Source organism: Sparus aurata, chromosome 13, assembly GCF_900880675.1.
Source record: "Sparus aurata chromosome 13, fSpaAur1.1, whole genome shotgun sequence".
Taxonomy (NCBI): domain Eukaryota; kingdom Metazoa; phylum Chordata; class Actinopteri; order Spariformes; family Sparidae; genus Sparus; species Sparus aurata.
In genome coordinates, this window is record NC_044199.1 from 11,629,854 (window position 1) to 11,655,938 (window position 26,085).

Here is a 26,085-nt window from a genome sequence, read left to right on the forward strand (position 1 = left end):
CACATAGAAAATAAGATGATCCACACTGAGAATGTGAGACCATTAAGCGCAAAAAAATTTTTTAAAGACGGGTAAAAGAGGACAATTTTGATCCCATAAATGTGTATTTCACACTTAAAACGATTTTCCTTTGCAGGAGCTGTTAATGTTTAATGTTCAGGGATCATAACAGCAACATGACTGATGGTTCCAGTTATATTAAAATGTGTGAACACTTTCCAGTGTAATGTAATGTGATTCATTTGTCAAACAGGCCTGGCGCCAATTCTTGTACAATGTTGATACAGTTAATAAGTCAATTAAGTCAGGTAATTAGAACGGTAAAGAATTTCATAGAAAATAAGTGGCAAGGCAAACTGAGTATCCTCGCCGCCATGATCATCGCTCGAGTCTCACAGCACACACACATTACAGTGGAAAAAAAAACAAACGCCGACATCGAGGCATATTTACAGTTGCTTTGCTTCTTTTTATTCATTTCTTTACGTCTCCAATGTACAGTAGTGTTATTGGAAGATAAGATGACAAAAAGGCACAAATTCACAATAAAAGAAAGAAAAACAGGAGACAAGTTAACAGGAGTGATAGAGAGATAGAGAGAGAGAGAGAGTAAGAGAGAGAGAGAGAGAGATTTAAAAACAGTTTGGGGTTTTGTGGAATCATTTGGTTTCATATTCTGATTACAAATCGAGGAATCTAACAACAGATATCTATGAGATTGTCTCTGTTCTCTCACAAGTTCGTATGGTATCGTCAAAATGGGCCTACTGTCAGTATCCACATCTAATTGTCTTTGCGGTTTTTTTGTTTTGTTTTCTCTTTTGTTTTTTTATTGTCTATGTAGCTATAAACTTCAACTCTTCCGGTACCCGGTCGAAGCGGCTCCTTAAATGTAGAATAATTTCCCCCTCGATCCCCGTCGCTAACCACGGGGAAGGGCAAAATCGAACTCGCACCGAGGCTGACACCATCAGCTCATTGTGTGGATCAGTGAACTGACCCAAGCTGCCATTATTTGTTTTCCATTTTTTTTTTTTTTTTTTTTGTCCAGTGAGAGTGTAGTTCAGAGACTGACGACAGAGGTACAACAACACTCAGAACAAAAATATATATCTATACACTGTCCTGCCAATGAGAGGTGGTGGTCCCTGTGAGGGAGGAACGTGAGGAGAGGAGGTAAGTGGGATGGGGCTTTCTGCTGCTTTTTAACATTTTTTTCTTGCCTCTGACTACAAACCACACAGCAACTCAGCAATGTAGTGATGCTTCTTTTTTTAAATATATATCTACAGCTGACAATAATCCTCAAAAAATATCTTATCAGCACTAAATTTCAGCAACCGTAACTCTGACGCTGAGTGTTTAGCTCTAGATGGAACGCGAGAGGATCGAGGGTGTGCTGCTGCAGGTTTGGCAGGACAGTCCGATCTATATATATGTGTTCATCTACATTACTTTATTTACTATTTACAGAGTCAATACATACAGTACATCCACAAATCTCCATGATTCAGTTGGTAGCCCCATCACGGACAGTGAGTGAGATGCTCGATGGACACAGAGAGAGAGAGAGGTGGAAGGGGTTGGACGTCCAAAGAAGGGGTCGATGTTCTCTTTAAAGAGGAGGCAACAGATAAACCAACATAAATAAATGCAAAGACGTGAAAATTTTTTTGCAAGATGGAAAAAAATGAGTACATTTTAGTTGTTAAAAAGAAGGTTCTTCCAAAGCAAATCTAAAGTATTACTCTTGAACAGTTGCCAATATTGCCCTGAGCAGTTGTTAATGTTTTTATGGCCAATAAAAAAAATTGGGATTTATTGGCTACTGTGCTTGGGCTTGAGCTGTAACACATATATGTATAGTCTAATGGTATTATCCCCTTCGAATGATCCTTCAAGTAAATTCTCCATCATATGAACACCAGCTGCTGAAAATCTGCAATCTGACGACAAAACGGTGATATGTGACTCAATGCAATTCAGCAGCCCCGGGCTGACGTCAATGCTGTACTCTAAAAATGGAAAAAATAAAAATAAAAAATCCAACTCAGGCTTCTGGTCAACTACGACAAAAAGTTCCCTTTTTACGTTTCTGCAGATCGCTGATGCACTCACACTTCTTACGCGTCATATGTATCGCATCGACATCTCTACAATATGTCATGTCACGTTCACATATGTATGAGCTGACGTTCATGTCAGAAGGTGGAGGGACTTGACCGCTGGTCATGACTGTAACCACTCAAAGTTTCTGACATTTTACAGCCGAGTTTGTGACGACAGAACCAGGTTAACCGAAACGCGATCGTCACCTGACGCTAACCAAAGGGTTCCCGTGCTTCAACTTAACCAGAGCATGAGCACTGCACACCAAAGCTGAATTTGAATCTAAAGAAATGTAAATTTGAATTTATTGGATTATAGCATGCTCCGCTCAGTCATGTCATTCTGTTGCACGCTGCAACAGCCTGACCTATAAAATGTAAAACAAATATAATCAGTTGTTAGAAAATGCTTATATATTGGGCCAATAAAGACTTCTTCTTCAAAACTGGGCTTGCCAATGGAAAGCCCTTAAGTGGAATTGATCTTGGTACTGTTTAACAGGCAATCAGATTCCACTCAAGTGTGCAGTGTAATGCTCCAATTAGATAAATTTTGTACAAACATTGTTACACTTTTAAGTAAATAGATGTAAGTGCTAATATTTGATTGAGCTGGTGATTTAAAAATTATCCAGACATTGATTAATATTAACTTAAAGGTGTGATATGTAAGAATTTAAGTTTTAGACATTCGAGAATCATCGACAGAACGCTGATTGACGCTGATGTATTGTGTTGCACATACATCTACTGAAATTAGCATGCTTACCAGCTAGCCACAGCCCGTCCCGCTCCCTGTCCAGACTGCTGACTGCACGGCTAACTGAGCTAACTTGATACTGGCAGCCACAGTTAGCAACAGTAAGCGCTTATTCTGGTGATATGCTGCCCCCTTATTGTTTGCTTGGGCTCCGAAGGGTGGCCAGTTCTTACATATTGCACCTTTAATATCAATCAATCCCCTAAGTGCTTAGACAGAAGGTCTGATTGTTCTGGTGGCAGTTTTTTTTAGCAATGACCCTTATTTTTTTCAAATGTGTTAACTGCCTTTGGACGTTATCTGTTGCTTGCTCTTTAAAGTGTCCACGCGGTTAAAAGAAGCGGAGTGAAAAGTAAACAAAGGATGGAAAAGAGGATGATAAAAGTAACTGAGTGACGACAAAGGAGGCCAAACAGACGTCAACGAGAGGAAGAGGGCAGGCTCCTGCTGTTATCGCTCCTCTAGATATATTACTTCCTCCTGTCTTTTTACCCAGCCAGTATCAGATCTCTCCAAAGACACGCCACTGTACTTCACTCATGTACACTCATGCATACACCAAAAAACCACACTATAACAAACAACAGGCTTCGGAATCGGATCCAAAGACGAACACAAATTAAAACCAGCATTTAATAAATAACTAATCAACAACTTAGCCATCCTCAACTCTCAGCTCGGGGCTCCGCTATGCTGAAAAACTGTTTTCCAGGACGGGAAAACAAACAGTAGATAGAATTTTTTGCGATGATGCGGGAGAGACCAACGTGTCATGGTAGTTATTGCTATCGCTGGATAAGACCATTTATCCACTGGAGGTGACTGGATGGGTGACGGGGCAAGAGTTGAAGCAGTACGCTTTTCAAAGAACCATTTATCTATCTACAGCAAGCCAAAAGAGCCCCATGGCCGCTAATGGGTAAAATCTCCACCACGATAACGAGTATTGCAGTTAAAAAGCGCGTGAAGCCTGTCGACAGGAAGATAAAAATAGGCTCATTTATGGCTGGTCTGCTGTGCATTACCCCTTCACTGACTGATACATAACTTCTATCCTTATGTTCTATCTCTTGTCTGTCTGTATGTGTGTGTGATTGCGCGTGTGTGCATTACTGTATGTTTCAATTCAGACTCGATCTTCAACTACTGCATTTTCTGTTTGAACAGTCTGAAGAAATTGAAGAGATAGAAATGACTGGGCGAGAGAAAAAAAAAAAGGCAGGAAACTGTACACAAACAGAAACACACACGCATATACAGTACACACACACAAACAGAAGCGCGCACACACAAACTCACAAAGCAGCAGAAAAAAGCCAGAGGATGCCTCGACATACTAAAGGTGGGGAATACTGGGGGGGTTAGGGTTAGGAGGTCAGGGGTACGGCAGAGACATCATACAGCACACTCTCAGCACAATCCCGACCTTTACAGCTGCAGTTTTGTAGATTTTGCAAAATTTATTTGAACGACAAAAAGGGAAAACACTGCAGAAAGCGTGACACAAATGGAGAGAAGGAAGCACGATGACAAATCGAAAAAAAACAAACAAACAAAAAAAACAACAAAAGAAAACCTCAACACTGAGCAGAAACCGCTTAGTCTGGAAAAAAAAATAAACATCCACAGACAAACTTACAGACAAAATCATTTTAAAAACCCTGTTTATATATATTTATATATATATTTATATATACTGTATATTTCAATACAATTATTCAGCTCCCCGTTATACGGTATACTGTATATACACACCATTGGGATATCTTAAATAGAAATAAACCCTAAAATCGCAGAGATACAGTAAATTACACTATTCTCCGTAAGTTTAGAGACTGAGAGGACTGACTGACGAGATCTATAGTGTTGCTACTGGAGGCCTCAGAGCAGTTAATAAGATGGGGACACTGAATGGAAAAACAAATAGAAAATAGATGGGAGTCGAGGGAGGTGGGATGTGGTGGAGGAGATCAGCTTAAAACTGGGTCCAGGTCCCTGAAAACCAGACTGTACCGGGGCGGGTGGGGGCTACAGGAGGGGGGGGGGGGGTCAGGGGCTGTAGGGTTTGGACCAGCCGGTCAGGTGTTGCGTCGGTTGGAATAGAGGGGGGATGTGAATCCGCTGGTGTCTGGGTATTCTGTTCTGAAAGAGAGCGAGAGATTCATTAAAGGTTATTAACTGGAACGCTTCTCAATCGAATCAGTTACTTTTTCCTGTGTACCTCTGCCCTCTCCATCTCACGCCACTGAGGCAGAAGCACCAGGAAGTGCTTCGAAGTGCTGCTTGCTTCCTTTGGTGCCCATGTTTAACCCACTGGATTGTTTAGACAGATCTGTTCTATGTACTGTGTGTGCCACAAGTGAATCAGCCAAGTAAAGAAACTGATAATCTATTAAACCAACATTGGCACTGCTGTTTGTGATTGTGTGGTTACGCAGCTCCTGAGTCCAGAGAAGGCTTTTTGCAATTAAATGTTTGTAGCGGCCACCAGTGTTTGGGGCTAATGCATCACAAAGAAACACATTACTGTAATCACATTGCATTTGTCTCGAATGCAGTAATGAGTTTTTTTTTTTTTTTACTCTTCCTTAAATTCAGCAATCACATTTATATCACAGTTACTAATCAAAAACGAACTGACACATTTGACTGCTGATGTATCAGTCAGAGTGATCAGATAAGTGCCAAAACATTTAAGGTGAAACACCCCAAAAAACTCTGGTTCCAGCATTTAAATACTTCTGTTTTGTGTGTTTTATATCATGGTAAATTGTAGATCTTCAAGTTTTTCTGACGGTTGCCTGAAGAAAGCAAGATAATTCAGTCTCTTGTGGTACATTTTGTAGATGAAATAAGTCACGCGAGACATTTGACTCCCACTCACCTGATGAGCAGCAGCATTCACAGTCCAACACAACCTCAGTCCTCTAGAGCCACCATCCCTTTCACTGGGTCCTTCACTCTCATCTGCATGACACACGCAAGACAAACGAATCAACATCAACACGAGACCGCGATTGAATTAGTTTATCTTGCTGACGTTTCCTGACTTACAGATTATCTGTTCGTCATGAATCTCTCTGGCTCTGTCCTCCTCCTGTCTTGTTGCTTACCTCATCTAGCTCCTTGCGCGTCTCCTCCTCCATGCGACGAATGTCTTCCATGTTCAAGTCAATCCACTTGTCGATCCAGCAGAAGAGCTGACGGTGGAAATTGGTGAACAAACGCTTCTCTTGCTGTGAAGCAACAAAGGAGGATGAAGAGAAATCATTAGGAGTCTCAAGTTTTAAGAGCAGAATGACAAAAAGAAACAGTTTGATTATTAGAGATGTATCTTTCTGTCCTGCTTTACCCTGTTTGTCCACTAGAGGCTGGTGCAGCCCACAGCATTACAGTGAGCGGTACTTTTCCACTATTACCTCAAGCTAGCAAAATGTCAGACAGTGTATATACTGTGTGCATGAACAGGGTGTGAGACATTGTGGTGCAAAAGTCCTTAATGCACAATCAACTGAAATGTAGTCCAGGAAGGAAAACAACACAAACATTTCCCCGTAAGAGAGACATCATGTTTGCTGTCAACGATCTGACCTTGACCTGTGACTATCCGGATGTCACATTGGTCATAATGGAACAAATTGGTATGCACTGCTGTACGAACTGTAAACAAACCTTCTGAATGAAGTTCTCCACTTTATTTTGCAGACCCCACCACTTGAATTTGACAGTGACCAGTTTGTAGGCACACATGTGTGGGCAGTCTTTCTTGTTAGGGAGCTCCTTCTGCAAGACACAGGGAATATTGCATTGTTAACAAAGATTGCTGGGCTATAAAACATCAAAAGAGTCAAGAGTTTCCATTCATATTTGACTTTTAATCAGTTACATTCAGGGCCATAGCCGCAATTTTAGAAATAGTCTAGAGTTCCTCCCAACCGCCTAACACATTCTGACATCTGCCACAACAAATTTTTAAAACTTTAAATTATTTTGCTTTGTCATATTTTGTACATCCTGAGGGTGTCTTCTAAATGTTAGGCCTAAAAGTGTCTTGAACACGACCTTGACAAGGTTTGTTGTAAAACCACACGTGGAACCAAAAACCACTAATGCAAACCGTGCGGCCTGTGACACAATAGCTAGGTGTCCAGTGGGCTGCACCGTTGTCATTAGCAGTTGTCTTGAATTTGAATTAACTAATTTAATTTGCAAGTTTCCTTTGTACTTAAATTGCTCCAGTATGGACGTGAAATTGTGTCACGGTTTGGGTTTTTGGTTAGTTGTTTCCTATTTTATTTTGTAGATTACATCCTCCTGTGTCATGTTTTCCTTTCTACTTCCTGTCTTTGTCTTTTTCCTGCTCTTATTCTGACTACAGCTGCGATCCATAAGCAAATCAGTCCTGTGTATTTAAGCCTTTTGTTTTCCCTCACTAGTTGTTTTCCCTCACTCGTTCCCTCACTTGTGTGTCTGCGTCTCCCGTGCCTGTTTTTGTCATCTTTTTTTGTCCTCTGTGCTCCTGCTCTGTTCTTTCTGGCTTCTGGTGTTGCTTATCTGAATATATAAACAGTATACAACTTTAGTTTTTTTTGCATGCCTTTTGTTGTTTGCATTAACCCTAACCCAATTGCAATGACACCGGGTCATCATTAAAACTCGCTTTTTGTGACGTCTTCCTACCTGCCTCTGTGTCTGCATATGGGTCCTCACCATTTTGCAAACCTTAACAAATAGGTCTCCGATTTCGTTCATACCGATCTCTAAACACTCTTTAAAGTATCCTGTTGAAACCCTGATTCACACAAGTTTTCTATTTATTGCCTGTAAATTTAACTTTCCTACAATGGCTGTGCATAAATTTTTCATTTATCTTATCATTTAGCTGTTTGTTGGCTTAAAATAGTCAAATTTAAATATATTGAGCTGAAAATAAACACTAGAATATCCACCACCTGTTAGTGGGTGGCTGGACACCAGGTTGCCAAAACCCACAAATTCCTTGAAAAACACGACTTAAGTGTCCTCAAAAGTAGCTGTCGCCCTGGTTACATTATTGATTTTTTCCTTTTTTACCAAGTACTTCAACACTTTTTATCATCAACACTAATACTAATAGTAAACAGTAAAATGGTTGGAGGTCTATGTTTATCATATATTTCAGTGGCTTCAAATGTGTCTCAACCAACTAACACATCGCCAATAAAACGCTGCACCTTCCAGTCTGGTCCGAGAGGGCCACGTCCTGTCTTCACTGACTTGTACCTGCAGGGATCCTCCTCTGGCTTGTAGTCCTGGTGAGAGACGGGAAAATCCAGAATGAACAAAACACGGATGAGGTGACGAGGACGCCGTGGATGAAACACGGATCTCAAGCTGCGCATATTCACCTTCGGCTCCACTTGGGTTCTGTCCGCAATATCAATATAGACTACATCCACCTTCTTCCAGGTTTCTGGATCCAAACCGTGTACCTGAAAGAGAAGCACAGCGCACAGATTGATGCCGATTACGTGAAAAAAAGCCCATAATATGGCGCAAGTGAACATTAAGATAAAATATTTAGATTATTAGATTTGCATGTTCACAGTTTTTCTTTTCATAATCATATTCATTTGTACATAGGAACATAATCCCAAAAAGTCACCCCAAAAACATGACAAACATGCTCGGATCATTACAATCTTAAATTACATTTTCGAGATGTCCATTGTCAGGTTTGTGCCATGTCTCGATCTTGATCAAGAAGTTGTCTTTCATATACTCGTTCTGCAGGGAGAAAAGAGAAGTAGTCATGGGAGTCTAAAACAGCAAGTCCACAGAACAATCTGTAACACACACACACACACACACACACACACACACACCAACACAACCACATAAAGTAATAGTGTCCGACTATGCCTGCCGCTGCTGCTGTGTCGCTGCAAAAGATCAAATTTCTCTCTCAACTTACAGGCTAATTGGCTCCCTCAATGGGCATCAATATGTCCTTTGTGTCAACGTATATGAAATGTGTAGGCGCGAGAGAAAGAAAAAGATACTTACAGTGATAACTGCGGAGCCAGCAGCGACATGTAAGAAAACACAGGAGCAACCAGAGAGAAAGAAAAGATATAATACAGATGAGCAACATACGAGAAATGTAACAGGCATTTACAGCGCTGGACATTGTACAGAGGTCAAGGGGACGTAGAAATGTGTGTGTTGAGGTTTGTGCCTGTGAACGTCCCGTGTGCTGGTAAGACAGATGGCTTTCAGGCAGCTCGTAGTGTGTGTGTGTGTGTCTGTGTGTGTGATCTCAAGCTGAAAGGCTCGAGTGATTGCATGGCTCTTCTCACTGGACATACAGTTAATTATTCAGCGACTCCTTCAAGGTGACAGAGAGCCAGAGACAGAGAGAGGGAGAGAAATGAAAGAGAGAGAGAGAGGCACAGACAGAGGCAGAGACAGAGGCAGGTACCAGGGAATTACAATCTCTTTGACAGTTCAGCATCTACGTGACCTCGATGTCATTTGAGTCAATCCTATTCACACATTTTAGGGACCAAAGTGCAGATTATTTTTAGGATCACTATTTCCTCCAGCTGGCAAGGAGGTCCTTTATAATGGACAATGTTCACAACAGTTACAGAAATCCTTTCAGTTAGTATGGTCGGTATGATTGCAGCCTCCAGAGTTTGAAGCATTAAAAAATTGCTAATACTGCAGGATTTAAAAGGTTGGGTAAATGCAGTGACATAGATTGTCTGTGCTCAGTAGATTAAAAGGAAGTTTGGAAGATGGGACTTCCTCCTGGGACCTCTTTGTATGGATCGATGGAGTGCTTGTTTAGACTTCAAGCATAGTAAAAAATTCCTGTTTTCATTTTACTGTCGACTGAACCCCTTGATGGGCTATGTACTAGACCTTGCTTTAAAAACAAAAGCAAAAAAATATCAATAAAAACTTAAATGCCATCAGTGGTAATGAGCGTTCTCATTTTCTGGTGTACCACTATAAAGCTCATTGAGTCAGTTATGGCGAAAGAAAGTCATGGTGAGGGTTTCATATTCAATAGGTGCCGTAGTATGAAAATAAGGAACAAAACGTGTCACTAACCATAAGTAATGATTGAATTGAAGGCTAATTGAAGGTTTATGTGTGTGTGCGAGTGTGTGTATGTGTGTGTGTGTGTGTGTGTGTGTGTGTGCGCGAGTGTGTGTGTGTTACCTGTGCGACAGTATGGGTATGCGTTCCAGGCCTTCTCGTGGATGTTGAGAGCTGAAGCCGGAGCCAACATTCTGACGAATGACGGCACTTTACTTCATGACGGAGGAGCGAGGAAGGAACAGACAACGGTAAGTTTAACCTGATGATTATGTACGAGACAATAAAGATAGTTTTTTCGAATTAGACCTAAACATTGACGTTATACCAATGACCTACCTTCATTACCCACAGTGCACCTTAGCCACTGAGTGACATCACTATAGGCAGTTTATCAGATTACATCTGGAGCTACAGAAGGCTTTATACCAAGACCTGTACTTAAGGCCTGTAAATACACAATTGATGTGTACAATGGTCACACGCTGAAAGGAAGGATGGCAATTTGGGAAATTTTCTTTTTTTTTCTTTTTTGCCTCAGATGAGAAGCACAATATCACTCTCATGTCAGTAAGATAAATATGAAGGCCGAGCCAGCAGATGATAAGCTTGGCTTCGCCCAGCATTAAGCCTGGAAGCAAGGGGGAGAAACATAATGCTAAACGCGCATGGTGAATGTGGTAAACATTGTACATGCCTAGCATCAGCGTGTTAGCGCAGCCATTGCCAGGGTGTTTTCATGCTCACGTTAGCATTTAGCTCAAAGCAGGCAACAGTCCCACAGAGCCTGACAGGGCTTGTGCTGCGTTTTCAGTCAAAGTCGGAGGCCAGAATTTCCAGGTTGAAACTTTTGACCTCCCAGGTGTTCAACGAGTACAACGACAAATGTTGACCAAAGAAACGACACTTAAGATAACAGTTGCCATTACACATTTTATATTTTACTGCGCTTTTAATATGGAAAATGTATCTAAATATTTCATTCACAAGCCTAATGTAAATGCTGGCGTCGTCTACATAACGTTATACATTTTACCCCCATGGGTGCTGCCATTGTTGTGTGATGTCAAATAACCGGTAGATGGGATTTGCTCGGTGCTTACAAGAAGGAATACTGACTTAAAGTGGCCTTTTTTTATTGAAAGGTCGTACATTTTTTTTTTTTTACTCTGATGTGTCTGTAATGCAGCATTAGTCTGAAGTCAAAACTTAGGACAGAGTCAGGTTCCCCCTCGCATCACGTCTTTATGCTAAGTTAAGCTAGCCTGGCTGCTGCCGTTAGCTTCATATTTACCGTGCAAAAAACGAGAGTAGTCTCAGTCTTTTCATTTAACTTCTGTTAACCAAGCAAATTATCTTATTTACCAAAACTATTCCTTGAAAAGCAGTGGTCGTTTGAGGAAGGAGGAAGAAGACTTTCAAGTGGTGCGATAGCGGACTGAAGCAGGAACATAAAGTAATGGACAGGAGCCGAGAGATTTGGCCCGGAGGGTGAAATGAAGGAAATAGTTGTCCTCAGCGAACGCACGATTGCTTACCTCTGCAAATGGTAGATTTTGTGTGTGTACTGTCCCTTCTCTCCTTCTTTCTCGTACGGCTCATTTTTAAGCACCTCCACTCCTTCGCCTCCACCTGTCTCATTCTTACTGGCCTCAGCCACAGAGTACAGCTGGCCGACCTGGTACTGGAAAAAAAAAGAGGAGAAGAAGAACAGGTTAAACTGAGGGGGAAGGAGCGCATGACGGGAGAAATAAGGAGCTGTGTAAGCTTTCCCAATCACAAGCAGACATCCATTTTTTTTTCACGTGTAATTCTTCAGCTCATCAATTTCAGTCTTAAATGGGGCCTTGCTTTTTTCTTCTGAACCCACACCATTTGTTTCCAGGGTTACACAAAGTGCACGCTATTTATTTATTTATTTCATTTCAACCCTCTCCTCCTCTCATTCATCCATCTCGTGCATGCGAGTGTTTAAACACAGGACAATGGCTCCTTTCATTTCTTAATCACCTCTAATCCACCGTATAACCTCTGCACAAAGCTGGACCAGAGCGAGACACACTTACAACATCACAAAGATGGAGCGAGTGGACATGGTCAGAATTACGAGACTGGAGAGATTACAGTTATTATTTATACTCAAGTAAGACAGCATTCCATGAAATGAAACCATGACAAGGTTACACACACATGATCCCGTGGCAAATTTCATCTTTACTGAGAAGAAACAAAAATCTATGACACAGAGTGGATTTGACATTGAGAAGTCCCTCATCCTGCTGAGGATAAACAACCTTTCTAAGAACGGGCCTTTATATATGTTTTATTTCTTTATAAAGCACAACTATGTTTGACAGAATGTCTCATTACAGAGTCAAATGGGGATTGATTACTCTCCTCTTGTGAACCTCAAGTAAACCCAAGAGAGATGATTTGACATGAAAAAAAAAAGATATTTCGCGTATAAATACATGCTGTATATTGGAGCACAATTAATGCTTAAAGATGAGCATAGCATAACAGAACACATAGGACAGTGTAAAAAGGCAATAACTACAAACTATTTTAACTATTAAAATATTGTACATTTTGTCATTGGTTCGTTGGTTTTTCGTCACTACTTACCACTTCTACTTCTACTTCTACTTCTACCTCGATCATCTTGTCCAATTATCCTGTGCAATAATACTTTTTTTTTTATATATATTCATATTCACACACTAAGTCTGTTTATTTTCAAACACTGTATTTAAACACCGTATTTATTTATGCATCCAACTTTCAACAAGGCAATACTCTGACACTTTATTTAAATGTATATCATTTTTGCCCCCTGTATATAATGCACATAGTGTATAGTCCTTTCTATATTTTATCTTTTCTCTCTTATCTAAATCTTTTTTAGTCTTGTACTTATTGTATGTCTGTCTACCTGCTACTGTAACAAGTTAATTTCCCCGTTGTGGGATGAATAAAAGTCTAAAGTCTTGGTGTCTGAAATCTGTCCATTCACGTGGAGAGTACAGTCTGACAAAATAGATTTTGCCTTATTTTGCATGTTTTATTTGAAATTATAATATAGTTTGAATAGTTTTATCAAACATCTATATTGAAAAGTCTTCAGATTTAATCTAAACATAGGCTGAACAAGCAGAATTTCCCCTTTGGTTCATAAATTGGCTAAAGGCTCCAGGAATGTAACTGCTTGATCAAGGCTACTGTGAACGTCTTCACCTTAAAAGACAACAAAACACATAAAATCCTCTCCTATATGTACATGTAATGCTCTATGTACCATCATTTGAGCTGTAAAACTAACTGTAGATTTTACCTTATTGCCATCACAGCAACCACAAACCTCTTCTTCAAGTCTTTTTTAAGGTTAAGCGTTGATTTTCCTCCATCAAGAACGTTTTCTCCTGTTATTTAATTTGACCGTCTGCGGTAAATTTCCAAGCTCGAAGAGCCGATTTTTCTCTGACCACTTAGAGCCCTCAGGCAAGCGAAGAAGTGATTACACTTTGGTAGTAATTTCAGATAATTCATACATCATTATAGCTGTAACTGTGAAATCAACCGGGGAAGTGAATTGAGGCCAAATCCCAGATATAGCCTACTTGCAGGGAGACTGGGTGGTCAGACTTTAACCACTGCCCATACATCTTTTAGTCAACGGCAGCTCCTCACTATGTTCAGTGTCAGTCAATCGTGAGAAAGTGACATAGCATCAGTGAAAGGAACAGTCACTGTTCAGCCCCTGCTATCCAGAACCTCTTGACCTTTCGCTTGCATTTAAAAGGTTGCTCTTTCACAGCAGCAAACAGGTTTAAAGAGACTCTTCCCTCAACTGCCACTGCCAACTAAACAAATGGGATGCAGGAACAACAAGGCCTGCTGGGTAACAAGGTTGGACAAATATAAGTCAACCTTGGCTTGCGGGTTGAGTCCACGTCCGGTTACACCAGAACTTACTTCTTTCACTAAAAAAATAACACTTTGAGCTCAGATCGACTCCTGGAAAGAGGTTCACAGACAGGAAACTCGATTCACAAAATACTCCAGGGGTTTCAATAGCTGGAATGGTCTCATCCAACAAAACAAGTCCTCTGTTCAAGGGATTAATCTATCATCGTCCCCGGTGAAGATTCAACTGATGTGGTTTTTGAAAAAAGTCTAACTTGATCAAACTGAATTGTGCGAAAAGAAATGAAAGAATTGAAAGAATGGGAATCAACTCAAATCAGCGATGGACTTAATCGCTACGGTCCTGAAGGACTGTAGATCACTGTTTCAGAGAGTCAGGATGTAGGCAGGCAGACAGAGGAGACAAAGCTCCGGAGGGGTGTGATTCACTGACATGTAGTTCCAGAGACAGGGGACATTACTCAACTGTATTCAGGCTCTGTGGGTCATATTTTGGTCAAACAATTCTCTATTAGAACTTTTCCAGTGTCTAATTGTGACAGAGCATGCTGACTGCGACTGCTGCTTAATTTAGAGAAGTGATGAAGATGAAGGCTACAAACACGCACAGTCAATGAGAAGCAACACCTTGTAGATTTAAAGCCTCCATCAGCAATGGAGGAGGAAGTACTTAGATTTTTAACTTAAAATTGACCGAAAAATGAAATTCACCCCCTCATGCTGATGGAAAGTTTGTAGTCCACAAAACATCTCTGGGGCTTCAGTGTTGCAGCATTCTCCTAAACAACTGAAGTAGATGGGGACTTGTTTTAAAACTTAAAAAGAAATCTGAGAATTCTGCAATGCTGTTTTGCTGCGAATCTTCAGAAATGTTGTGTTGACTACGAAACTACACCCGACATTCCATCAACACGAGGCTGTGCAAATAGTGGCTCAATTTTTTATTTTCGGTGAATTGTTCCTTTAAGCAAAAATAGCAGTGTAACAGTGCAGAAACACTCTGTTACAAGTACAATTACATATAATACTTTCACTAAAAGTAAAATTATGCAAAATGGCCTACTATATATAATTAGATCATAATTATAGATTCATGTGCACGCTCCGTTAATGTTGCAGATGGTAAAGATGTAGCTGATGCAGAGTTGCTTAATCGATAATAATAGCCAACATCATACAAAGTAACATTTTGTACTCTATTACTAATCAAAATCTGCATAGTAGCTAATGAGTACAGCTCTCAAATAAATGTAGTGAAAAATTTCAACATAAATAGCATAAAATAGAATCCAAATACTCAAATATACTTTAAAAAAGTAGCTCAAAATTGTACTGCAGCACAGTACTTGAGTAAATGTAGTTCGCTGTTTTCCACCACTGTCCATAAGCCAGAGGTTATGCAAGGGAAGGAAATCAGTGGGATGAGTTGCTCCATCCTCTGGCTTTGACTTACAATAAGCACAGATTTGAGCAGTCAGACGATATTTTCATTCATGCCAGACCCAACAGAGATGTTGATGAAAAAATAGATTCTGTCAGGTTTTAAAACCTCTGAAAAGTATTAGACAGATTTTCCATATGTTTTCCCCGTTTATGTGTGACAAAAATATGAGTATGTATAGGAAATATAAAGAGGATGTGTCGTTCTAATCTCATCCGCAAACTGGGCTTTGCGTGCTGCTTCACGCTCACAGATGAAACTGTTCATAAGGGTGTAAGAGCAGATTAGGTGCTTGTTGTCTGCAGTCGTCATCAAATATTTATCTATAAGTCAAATGTCTCCCCGAAAACCAGATTACTCCCATGTCGGTACAAATAATGCATAAATATGAGGGGGACGGCAGAGGGAGGGAGGGAGGGGTTCATGAGTCGGAGTCATGGAAGTAGTTTCAGGTGTCTCATTTACGATGCAGACCTGAATAGAGCAGCAAACTGCAATGGAAATGAGGATAGCACGGGGCAGAGGGACGCGGAGAGACAAGAGGACGAGGCCGAGGACGGTGAAAGGCCACGTTCATTCACAGTCCAGCAAGATAACAAGTTTTATCATGAGTTGGTGGTTGCTGCTGTATATATATATTTCTATGCATAGAGTGGGTGTGTGATTATAGTCCTGTGTATGCGTTTGAACTTCAGTAAAAACACATCAAAAGTCCAGAGGTCACCCTAAAAAAAAGAGCAGCCTGAGTGAGGGAAGGCTTGTGGTTCACTCGTCGGAATACAGTGAGCCATAGAATCAGATAAAAAAAGCTGAGCCTTGAGCCATTTTAGCTAACACACACACACACACACACACACACACACACACACACACACACACACACACTGACATATAATGAAATGAAACTTACCTCCTCCACAGAGATAGGAAGAATCACTCGACTAGGAGAGAAGAAAAAAAAGAGGGAAGTTAGTTTTTTTTTTTTTTTTTTTAAATCTTAAAGTAACAATCAAACCAAAAACTTTTTTCCTCCTAAACGCTGCATGTCGGATCAGCTTGTGTATTAGCTTACATCTAAATGCCGGCTGATGTCCCTGGGCTCAACACAGAATTCAACAACAGGCTTCCGTTCTCACCAAACACGAGCGAAAAGAAAACCAAACAGTTTATTTCGGATCGTTTTAATCACCTCGACTCTCAGACTGTCTGCGGTGTGATTGTTGTTTAAGCCTGCGACAGTTTAGATGATAATATGACATTCATCCTGCTATAATTTGATAATAAATAACCTTTATCTGTGAACTCCACTAGCCTGGAGTAATCCTGTGAACGACAAACCGAGCTCCGTGATGCTGTCTCGGAGGACGCTCACCAACAGGGGTTTAGAATGAGGAACTATATGAGCTACATGTACAGACTTCATTAAGCTCGAACACGGTATATATACACTGTATAAGTTGTCGAGGAATTCTTGCTTCTTTCCACAATAAGGAGTAGACGACCTTCAATGTTTTTGGGAATTATTTTGCCACGGCACATTACCCCTTTATTAGCAATAATCGTGGGATTACAAAATCTACCATGCATTCCAAAATGAAACAATTAACATCCTGTTAAGTATGAAATTCACATATTTCACTTTGACACTGTAACACTGAGTCACCAGGAGAGAATGAATAATATATTCATAGAGAAGATGAAAAGAGACTTTTCAGGCTGAGCAGTTCTTCTCAAAAGGTTTCCAACAGCTTCTACAGGAGGTGATACACAGTCATTTCTAATAGGATATCATTATAATTTTTAATTATCTAGAATCAAGGTAAGGTATTCATACAACACTATAAAATGCAGCACTACCCAGTCATATCTTTGTATTGAGGGCTAACACAAATAAAGCTATTTTTTCCCCTTATTATTAATTATAGCAACATGTAAGCCCTTGTCAGGCCTACCATAAAAGGAGACTATTAATTCCAACATTCCATAAATTCCATCATTTGGATACACATCAAATTTTACTCACTCACACACAACAGCCACCTTAATATGCCTGATTCTTTTCATCAAAACCCCTCCAATTATCCCCCTGATAAATTAGCCACAATGTTCTGAAAATGCCCTTTCTCCCAATGTTAAACAAAGTCATTTAAAAATCCTGGGTCTGTCCCATCAACTGGATCGGCACCAAAAGCTAATGGGGTCTATTCCAGGCCGAGGCCCATCAATTATCCAAGTTTCGTGGAAATCTGGTGGGTGTTTTTTTGTGAAATCCTGCTGACTAACCATCCCAAGGAACATAACCTCCTCTGTGAAGGTAAAAAAAAGTTTCCATTCTAAGACTACAAAAACTGCTTTGCCAGATGCACACCATTACAGTTGTCAACTACGAAATCAATCACAAACTATTTCGAAAAAATGTATTCATCGGTTTGAGTCATATTTTAAGAAAAAAAATAGCCCAAGTTAATGACTTATTTCAGCTTCTTAAATGTGAGTATTTACTGGTTTCTTTACTCCGGTTACTCTTGGTTGAGAGGAAAACAAGACAGTAGAATACAATCTCCTGGGCATTTTGGATGCACTCATTGATATCTGTCACCATTTTCTAACTATTATTTTGTAAACCAAACAACCAATCAATGAATCGGGTAAAATAATCAACAGAATGATCAACAGTGAAAATAATCTGTTTGCCCAGCTGCTCTTCATGCTCATGATTCTGGCGTTATCCATCTGTGTGGATATTTCTGCTTGTGCATTTTTAGTATTTTGTGGTTTTTAATTGTTTAGTTACAATAAATGGCTTCCACTTTTTCTGGAGGTCAGGTGAACACCAGCGCCTCCTTGTGGTCCTAAACTAAACACGCATGTGGCCGACAGTGGCTGAATTGTATCTGGTTGTTGACAAGGCACAATACCACTTCTGATGTTATTCATGTGGAAAATGGCATTTTGTGTTCCTGCTGTTTTGTCCTTTGCTGTGTTTAATTTGTGTCAAACATTTTTTTTCCCTTGCGCCACCATGTTTACAAGAGAGTGCTGGGAAAATGGAGCTGGATAACAAACGGTCACACAAGTCGCGCACCGACAAAATGACGACGTCCGTGCCAACAACACGCTCTTTTAGAACGAGCCAAGTGCAAATTTGCTTTTGTGCACGTTGACAAGGTGGCAGCCGGCCAAGTGAAACTAAAAATAAAAGACAGAGGTAAAACACTCAGCCTAGGGCGTGTATTTAGCATGTTGAACTACACAACCAATGCAAATAAAAAAGTGACTCTGTTATCCATTATAAGGGCTGTCAACAAACTGTACTGATTTTTTGTGGTGAAATACGTTTTGTAGCACTATGTATTCGCCTTTGCCTCCAGTATTTCACTGAGAAATCAACTCCACAAGTTTACCATTGTGATATGATGATCAGTGTTTAAATTTTAAGGGGAAATATTCAGCTTTTTTCTCTCTTTCTTTCAGTGTTTTATACAAGTCCTTGTGCATGTAAAAGATCTCGAAAGTTAACCAATAGAAGCTCCTCACACCCACAGAAAAACACAGCTCCTGAACGCCTTGTCAGTAGTCCCGCCTTTTACTCCGTGACATCACACTGCATCACCATATCCCACATTTCCACGATTTATGCCTAGCAGCTAGTTTGGTACATTAGAATTAATTTTGCACAGCTGCTCTGTTGTTGTTAGTTGTTGTTAGCGCTGGCTCGGGCATGTGTGTGCTGACCAATCAAAGCAGGCTGGGTATTCCGGAAGTGGGGGGGGGGGGCCTTAAAGAGACAGGAGCTAAAACGGAGGGGGAATTCAGTAGCTCTTTTTAGATAGAAATGGCAATGTGCCGGCCTGTCTTTCTAAAACGGAGGTGTAATATTCCTCCTTTTCCAAAAGCCGCCTCTGAGGTAGGCGTAAGCATGTGACGTGACGTGAAGCTCGAAGTTGGGCTGTGAACAGTGACATAGAATTTGTCTTCAAAATAAGAGCTTTTCATTGCACCCCATTGGAGTTTAGAACTGGGTTCTTAGCGGGGGGCTTTTAATTTGAAAGTAGCGACCGTCCTTAGCTTTCCGACACAACATCAAGCTAACACAACAAAACAGTACTGCTGTGATCAGCTGTTTCTTGGTTTTTAGATAGCAGTCGAGGCGGAAATAAGTGTACCCTCCGAGGCGGAAAATCGGCGGACCACAACAGACCCCCAATTTGCCGCCGTCTGTCTAAAACCGCAGACCGAGCCGCCAAAAGGACGGGCAATTGGCGGCTTGGTGCTCTGTCTAAAAACGGCTAGTGATGCAGCTCTGGACAGTATGAAGAGACTGATGAGTTTTTTGAGCATGTAAACATATTCTAGTAGTAACCCAGAAATAGAATTATGAACCACGAAAAGAGCATAATATGTCTCTTTTAAGTTATCTCAAAAAAGGTGCTTAATATGTTGACCCACAGCCAGCGCTGCTGCTTTGGTTTGGAAAACCACTAATATTCCCCCTGATACTGTAATCTAATATCTAATGTAATAAGCTGTAACAGAATGAAATGTAATGCAATAAATCCCTTATTGCAGCTTGTTATGAATTGCAAGAAGTAAAAAATAAAATGAAACTAACACATCAGGCACAGCTGCGCACGGCGTGGAATATAATCACAGTTTGATGAATCTGATATATGGAAATGATGGTGGGGATGGTGACAGAAAACTCGAAATTGGAACTTATTTGGTTTGATCTTTTGCAGCTCCAGCACACTTTACAGATCTGCCCACAACATGCAAAGAAACACACACACACACACACACACACACACACACACACACACACACACACACACTATTTCAGTGCCTGTTTATATCATATACAGATGGGATCAGGAGCTTAAATGCGCCGCACTTCCTCCTCTTCCTCTGACACTTGTGCCCATGTACAGTACTCGGCTTTGTTGATTGTTCTGTGACTGTGCAATGTATGCCTAAATTCAGATAATCCCGCATCCCACTCGCCACTGAGAGTAATCTGGTTCTGAGTCCCCGCCAGACAGTGGATGGGAGGCCAGATGCTGCAAGGAAGGCAGAGACAGTAGAAAAAGAAAAAAACACTGTCTCTGATGTCAAACGACAATTTTAAAAACTTACAGTGTATCCTCTAATTTACTTTACGATGAAGTGCTGCAGCTATTTGTCAGTCGGGTAGATGGAATATAGATTTCACACTTTTTTTGATGAGTAAATCTCTCAAAATGAGTTGTTTGCGTGGCTTAATATGGGGTTAATGTTCAAAAGAGCAAATTTTAATACTTAGTAGAATTTGGGATTTAGTTGAACAAGGATTACAGTCACCTTAATGCTCTCTCTCCCCCTCTCTCTGTTTCCCTCTCTCTGCTTCTCTGTAAATCTCCTTGGTGTAAAGGTCTTGACGGGAAGATCAGGTGTCTCTCTGTTGCTTCAGAAAACAAAGACCCCTCTCCTCTCCCGCAACGCACATCCATTCTGTCTCCTCACCCCAGCCCTATCTTTCAGCCCGTCCCTGCTCTTTCACTCGCTTCTCCTCCCATTCTCTTCATCACACACGCTGTGTTTTGCAGAGTGGCTCCTGTGGATTGCCGCACACCTGCCAAAGTTCGTGGAAGTGGCAAAAAAAAAAAAAAAAAGTGGACCAGGAGTGATTTAGGTCAGTGGTTCAGGTGAGCAGCGCGGAGTCAAAAAGAGCAGGAGACATGGATCAAGTCACCGCCTCTTGACCCCTCATAATGGTCTGTTGGTGGATGTGTGCGTGTGCATGTCGGAGCCTGTGTGTGTTGGAAGCGTGCACAACCGCGTTCAGCATTTAATCGTGACCGATTTAATTAATTTCCAGGCAGACTGCTGAGACCCAGCCTCTCCCTAATCACTTCAGATCTTTAGCCATGCCATCACTCTCATCTCGGGCTTTTTTTTTTTGTGGTGGGCCATTAATTGATTGAATGCATGTGGTGGAGAAATCAAGACAGTAATGAACGTCGATGAACGTGGTCCTTTTATAGCCAGACTCCAATCAATATAGATTTTTCAAGATCAGATTTTGTTATTTGGGGCTGAAGCTGCCAGATTACAGTAGCGTAGCTCTATAAAACAATGACAATACATTGGGAAAATCATCAGAAGAAAAGGAAGAACACAATATTCTAATGATTCCATTGAGTGGATGGCACAAAATCATCCGAAATGGTTCTCTAACCACGGTTGCAGTGGTCCAACGGCCTAGAGGTAGACCATAGAATGAAAATGAATGTTAACGTGCCATGTTGTTAATTTCCAACTGTAATGGAAAAACCTATTTGTTTGTACCATTAAATTAGTTGTCTTATTTGGTGCTGCCCTTTCAAAATGCTGTCCATAACTGAACCTATATCCTCTAAGTCTGTTCTCTTCCAATGTTTTTTTTGCTGAATTTTAGTTAACTTGATGTATATGTAATGTCAAAAGTATTCAGGTATTCAGATATTCCCAAGCCCCAGCTACAGTTTACAGCAGCAGTTAGTGGTTACCCCAGTGACGTGCTGCCCCCCTTTTTGGTGTGAGTATGAATTTTACAGGTGGAAAAGTCTTACATATTTAGACAAGTTTATCCTTTAAACTAGGGAAAAGCTGTAAATTACTAGCTGTAGAAAAAACTGTAATAAACCATAAACCTTGCTGCCAGTTGTTTGCTGTAAAATCTAGAAAATACAGGAATGTCCTCGAATTCAATGTGACGGCAACATACGTTGAAAGAGGATAACAGTAGGTGGGCTGTGAAATTAACAGTAAAATAACCCTGCTGCCGTTTTTTTACTGTTAATTCACAGTCTGCATATTTTATGGTGTACCGTAAACATGTGTTCATCTACAGAATTCTATCGCAAAAAGAAATCTAAATTTCAGGTTTCTATCAAGTTTCATGTCTGTCAGTGATAGAATGTAACTAAGGACACTGACTCAAGTGCTGTACTTAAGTGGCCTACTCTTTTGAGGTCGAATAGTGTAGATTCTGACAATCAGAATAATGATAATACATGATGAAATAAATAAAATAACGTCTGAGACTTATGTACATTTAACGTCAGATAGCTCATCGTACACTTTTGCGCAAATGCTATTCGTGTTAGTGACTATCACCGTTACCAGAGTCATATTTTAACATGACATCTTTACGTTTACGATTGAAGCGTGATTTTTGGTTACTTTGTACAACAATGCATAATATTTTATGCAAATATGACAAAGTGTTTTCATCCCTGTAAGGGTCACTGTAACTGATGATGATAATAATAATACTAATAATACTAATACTAATACTAATAATAATAACAACTGTGCAATACTATTGATATTTACTGATTGTATCGTGGTATCATGACAATCTAATACCTCTTTCCACCCCAGCAGAAATCCTTGAAACCTGGAGGAAACAAGACTGGTGACTTTTTTTTTTTTTTTTTTTTCCAGGAGGGTCACGAGCTCCTTCAGGCTAAACGTGTCTCGTGCACAACTGACACCAGCTGAGAGCGCGAAGCGGAAGAAGGCAGCTTCCTGTCCGAGGCGGACCACCACCACGACTTAATGTGCCATTTATACTGTGTTTTTTTTTCTCCTTTTCAAGGCCAATATCATCCCAATATCATCTGCCATCCGTCGGCCTCATTCCAAACCACCAGCTGACTGTGAGCAGGCCTCAGTCACTTTATCCTCTCAGCACACTGAGGCCTGCTGTAAAAGCGACGTGTTGAAGTAACGTGTCAAAAAGAAATCCAAAAAAAAATCCCCAAATCGTCCTCTTTCGCACGCACGACCCTACTTTACATGCGATCCCGTCCCTCCGGCCCCAGCTGTCACATTCTCAGAGATGTCTGGTGCGTCAAAACCTCGACGTTCCCCTGTATTTTTTTAATTCAATTTAACTTCAACCATCTTCCCCTACCTGCCCACTCCCACCCCCTCCTCGTCCCCTCCACCCCCGGGCTCCCTCTCCACCTCCTCGTCTCCATTCCTCCAGAGGTAAATGCCGGAATGCTCACATCAGTCGTTTCACCTTCACCGCGCATCAATAACATGGCCACAGCGGCTTTGCAAGGATGGACGCTGGCACGGCACGGCACGGCGCGGCGCGGCTTAGCCCGCTACACCAGCCGTCTCTCCCTCAGCACCACCACCAACCACCACTGACACCACTCGAGCATCCTTCATTTTTGCACCAGAGCAAAGGACATTTTATCATCCCTCTGTGAGTGAAAGCCTCACGACTCCACTTGGAAAAAAAAAAACGTGAAGGGCACAGCCATGCCTGCGCCGGCTGCTGATGCAACTACACCCGCCGCTTTTAATAGAATCGATCTATTTATTCGGTGGATGCTCGAGGGGCTGATGGAGAGTTGTGAGGCTATGCATGAAAAAAAAAAAAACAACGATGACGGCCATGGAGACGAGCCGGGTGCGGGATGTCGACATCACCCTGGCCGCACTCTTGTAATTCCACTCTCGGGCGACTGCCCACAATGTCAGCGCTTGCAAAGAAAAAAAGCAGACGGATAAACGCGCACACAGCCTCCCTCTCTCTAACACATGCACACACGGCTACTTACAATTCCTTTATGAGCATTTTTTTTGGCGGTGCGGTGTATCCCAGCGGGGAGCAGCTCCAATGCAAAGGTCCAGAAACAGGGTCGATCCCTCCCTCCGATAAGTCTCTTCTTTCTCCGCTTGCTTCTCTCCCACCTCTCCCCCTCTATGTCATTCTACCTCCACAGTCGCTTATTTTCTTCAAATTCACTTCCTGATCGGGGCCGCGACGCGGCGTTGCTGTTGCGCGCAGAGCACCGAGGAGGCCTGTAGAGCAGACTACACACAGAAAGGGATGGTTCACCTCAGCGCGGGGCGGGTGGTGGTTGTGCTGCTGGGGTCCATGCAATATAGACTTCATCAGGCTGAGAGCCAAATTCAGCCATCTCATGTTTATATAGAAAAATAGTAGACACAGTTTCTTGTATTGTGTACACATTGATTCATTCTTTAAAAAATATTTGTATATTTCACTACAATATTTATTTGAATATGTTATATATGTTATTCTTACTTATTCTTGTGTGAAATATTGTTTATATCCACAGTGTACAATATAGCCCACATCTATGTATAATTGACATAGACAATGTCTGACTACGGAAAAGCTCACCCAGACCCTTTTACTTGAAAAACGCCAGGCGAGAAAGCGATAAATGAACTAAAAGTTAAAGTTCATTTCTAATCAAACTAAAGACTATAATGCACCTCATACTAAACACTTAACCGTAAGGTACATAAAACGTTAATAGAGGAGCAAATGAGAAATGAATCAGGAACGATGAGTAATTACTGAATGAATGTGACTTCAGGACTATAGTAGATAATGATGAGTTACTTCATGAACTATATTATGAATCATTAGGTAATGATAAGTTCATCAATATCTCTCAATCAATATTGTGACCTCTGGCTTAGTGAGTTGGTTCTGATTAACCATGGACCAGCCCTTGAGTGGCTTATTAATTACTAATTACGTATTTAGTTAGTTAATTACGTACATTAGTTAGTCTTTTGTGTACCTTCAAGTAAAGGGGAATATATTAAGTAGTTACCAATACATACTCATTAATTACTAATTACTTAATCACTTATGCTATTTTTGTGTACCTTAAAGTTAAGTAACACAAAATACCGAGTAGTTACAAGGTAGACTCACTTATTAGGTACTAATTACTTAATCATTAGGTACTCTTTTGTGCACCTTTTTAGTAAAGTAAATACAAATGTGAGCTCGGCAATAAATACATTCATGAAAGTAAAGAACAATGAAGAACAATATAAAACACAAACTGTAATAAAAACAACATAAAGCAAGTAGCACCAAATTGAACCCTCTGCAGTAACTGTTGATGTTTAGTTTTGAAATGACCCCAGACCGGATCCAGTTTGAGTTCTGCAACTTAGAATATAAAACAGATCAACAGTGTTTTTTTTTTTTTTTCTCAACACATTAAATACATCAGATGTGAAGCACTCTCTGTGCTGAATGAGATCTTCTAAACCATTTTTCTTGAGAGTGTGCTACACTCTCTGCGTCATCGCTGTCCTGGTGACGTAGAAGCGTGGTTATTCACCATCAGAGTGTATATGGGCATGACACGGGGACCACCACCGCTGGCACAGACGCACGGTGCGTCAGCTCTCTAAGCCCTTTAAACAAAGTCCCCGAATCTGATGTGATTATCGGCCTCCAGAAATCCAAAACCCCATTCCTGTCCACCACATGTCTGCAACTGATGATGGATGATGACATGTATTCATCTTTACAGTGGCTCCGCATTATTCCCAATATCGATCAATTGTGGTATGAAGCTGTGGCCGGTGAGCTTGCACGGCCATCCTAATAAACACCCACACAGGAACCGCTGATCTGTATTTCCCTCAAGGACCCCTAGGAGGTCCACTGAGCGCACTCTGCTCCTCCACCCACGGGTCTGGGTCTGTATAGGATGGTGTTGACGCGTGATGTGATGACAAGGCATCACAGGTCCCTAATCCAGCCCCACGTCCCGGAGATTGCGGGATGAGTGTGCGTGTGTGTGAATCTAAAATTACGTAACGGCGCACTGCTGCTGTATTTATAGCGCATCTGTATCAGTCTGCCAACATCCGCTTATCATTCCTCCTCTCATCTGTAGGAGCGCTTTAGACTACAGAGGCCACCTCCTGCCATGAACGTCAATGTGTAC

At 41.0% G+C, this 26,085-nt stretch overlaps 1 protein-coding gene across 2 annotated transcripts; it reads right to left on the reverse strand.

The window, feature by feature from the left end:
• Window positions 1–444: 444 nt before the first annotated feature.
• pitpnab (phosphatidylinositol transfer protein, alpha b) lies at window positions 445–24,197 on the reverse strand. 2 transcript variants are annotated; one of them, XM_030438103.1, is made up of 12 exons: window positions 23,917–24,197; window positions 16,230–16,260; window positions 11,493–11,638; window positions 10,078–10,169; window positions 8,914–8,921; window positions 8,560–8,634; window positions 8,256–8,339; window positions 8,082–8,159; window positions 6,541–6,651; window positions 5,982–6,104; window positions 5,753–5,835; window positions 445–5,005 (listed from the first exon to the last, which is right to left on the reverse strand). In XM_030438103.1, the coding sequence occupies exons 1-11, from the start codon at window positions 23,931–23,933 to the stop codon at window positions 5,788–5,790; spliced, it is 813 nt and encodes a 270-aa protein (XP_030293963.1). In that variant the 5' UTR covers window positions 23,934–24,197; the 3' UTR covers window positions 445–5,005; window positions 5,753–5,787. The 2 variants fall into 2 exon arrangements, with proteins under 2 accessions (XP_030293963.1, XP_030293962.1); XM_030438102.1 differs by having other exon boundaries at window positions 445–5,010.
• Between the last annotated feature and the right edge of the window lie 1,888 nt (window positions 24,198–26,085).

Coding starts and splice junctions, on each gene's coding strand:
- pitpnab (XM_030438103.1), bottom strand. Junction 6,105..6,540: donor TGGAGAACTTCATTCAGAAG/GTTTGTTTACAG, acceptor GTTGCTTCACAG/CAAGAGAAGCGTTTGTTCAC. Junction 5,836..5,981: donor CGCGCAAGGAGCTAGATGAG/GTAAGCAACAAG, acceptor TGTGTCATGCAG/ATGAGAGTGAAGGACCCAGT.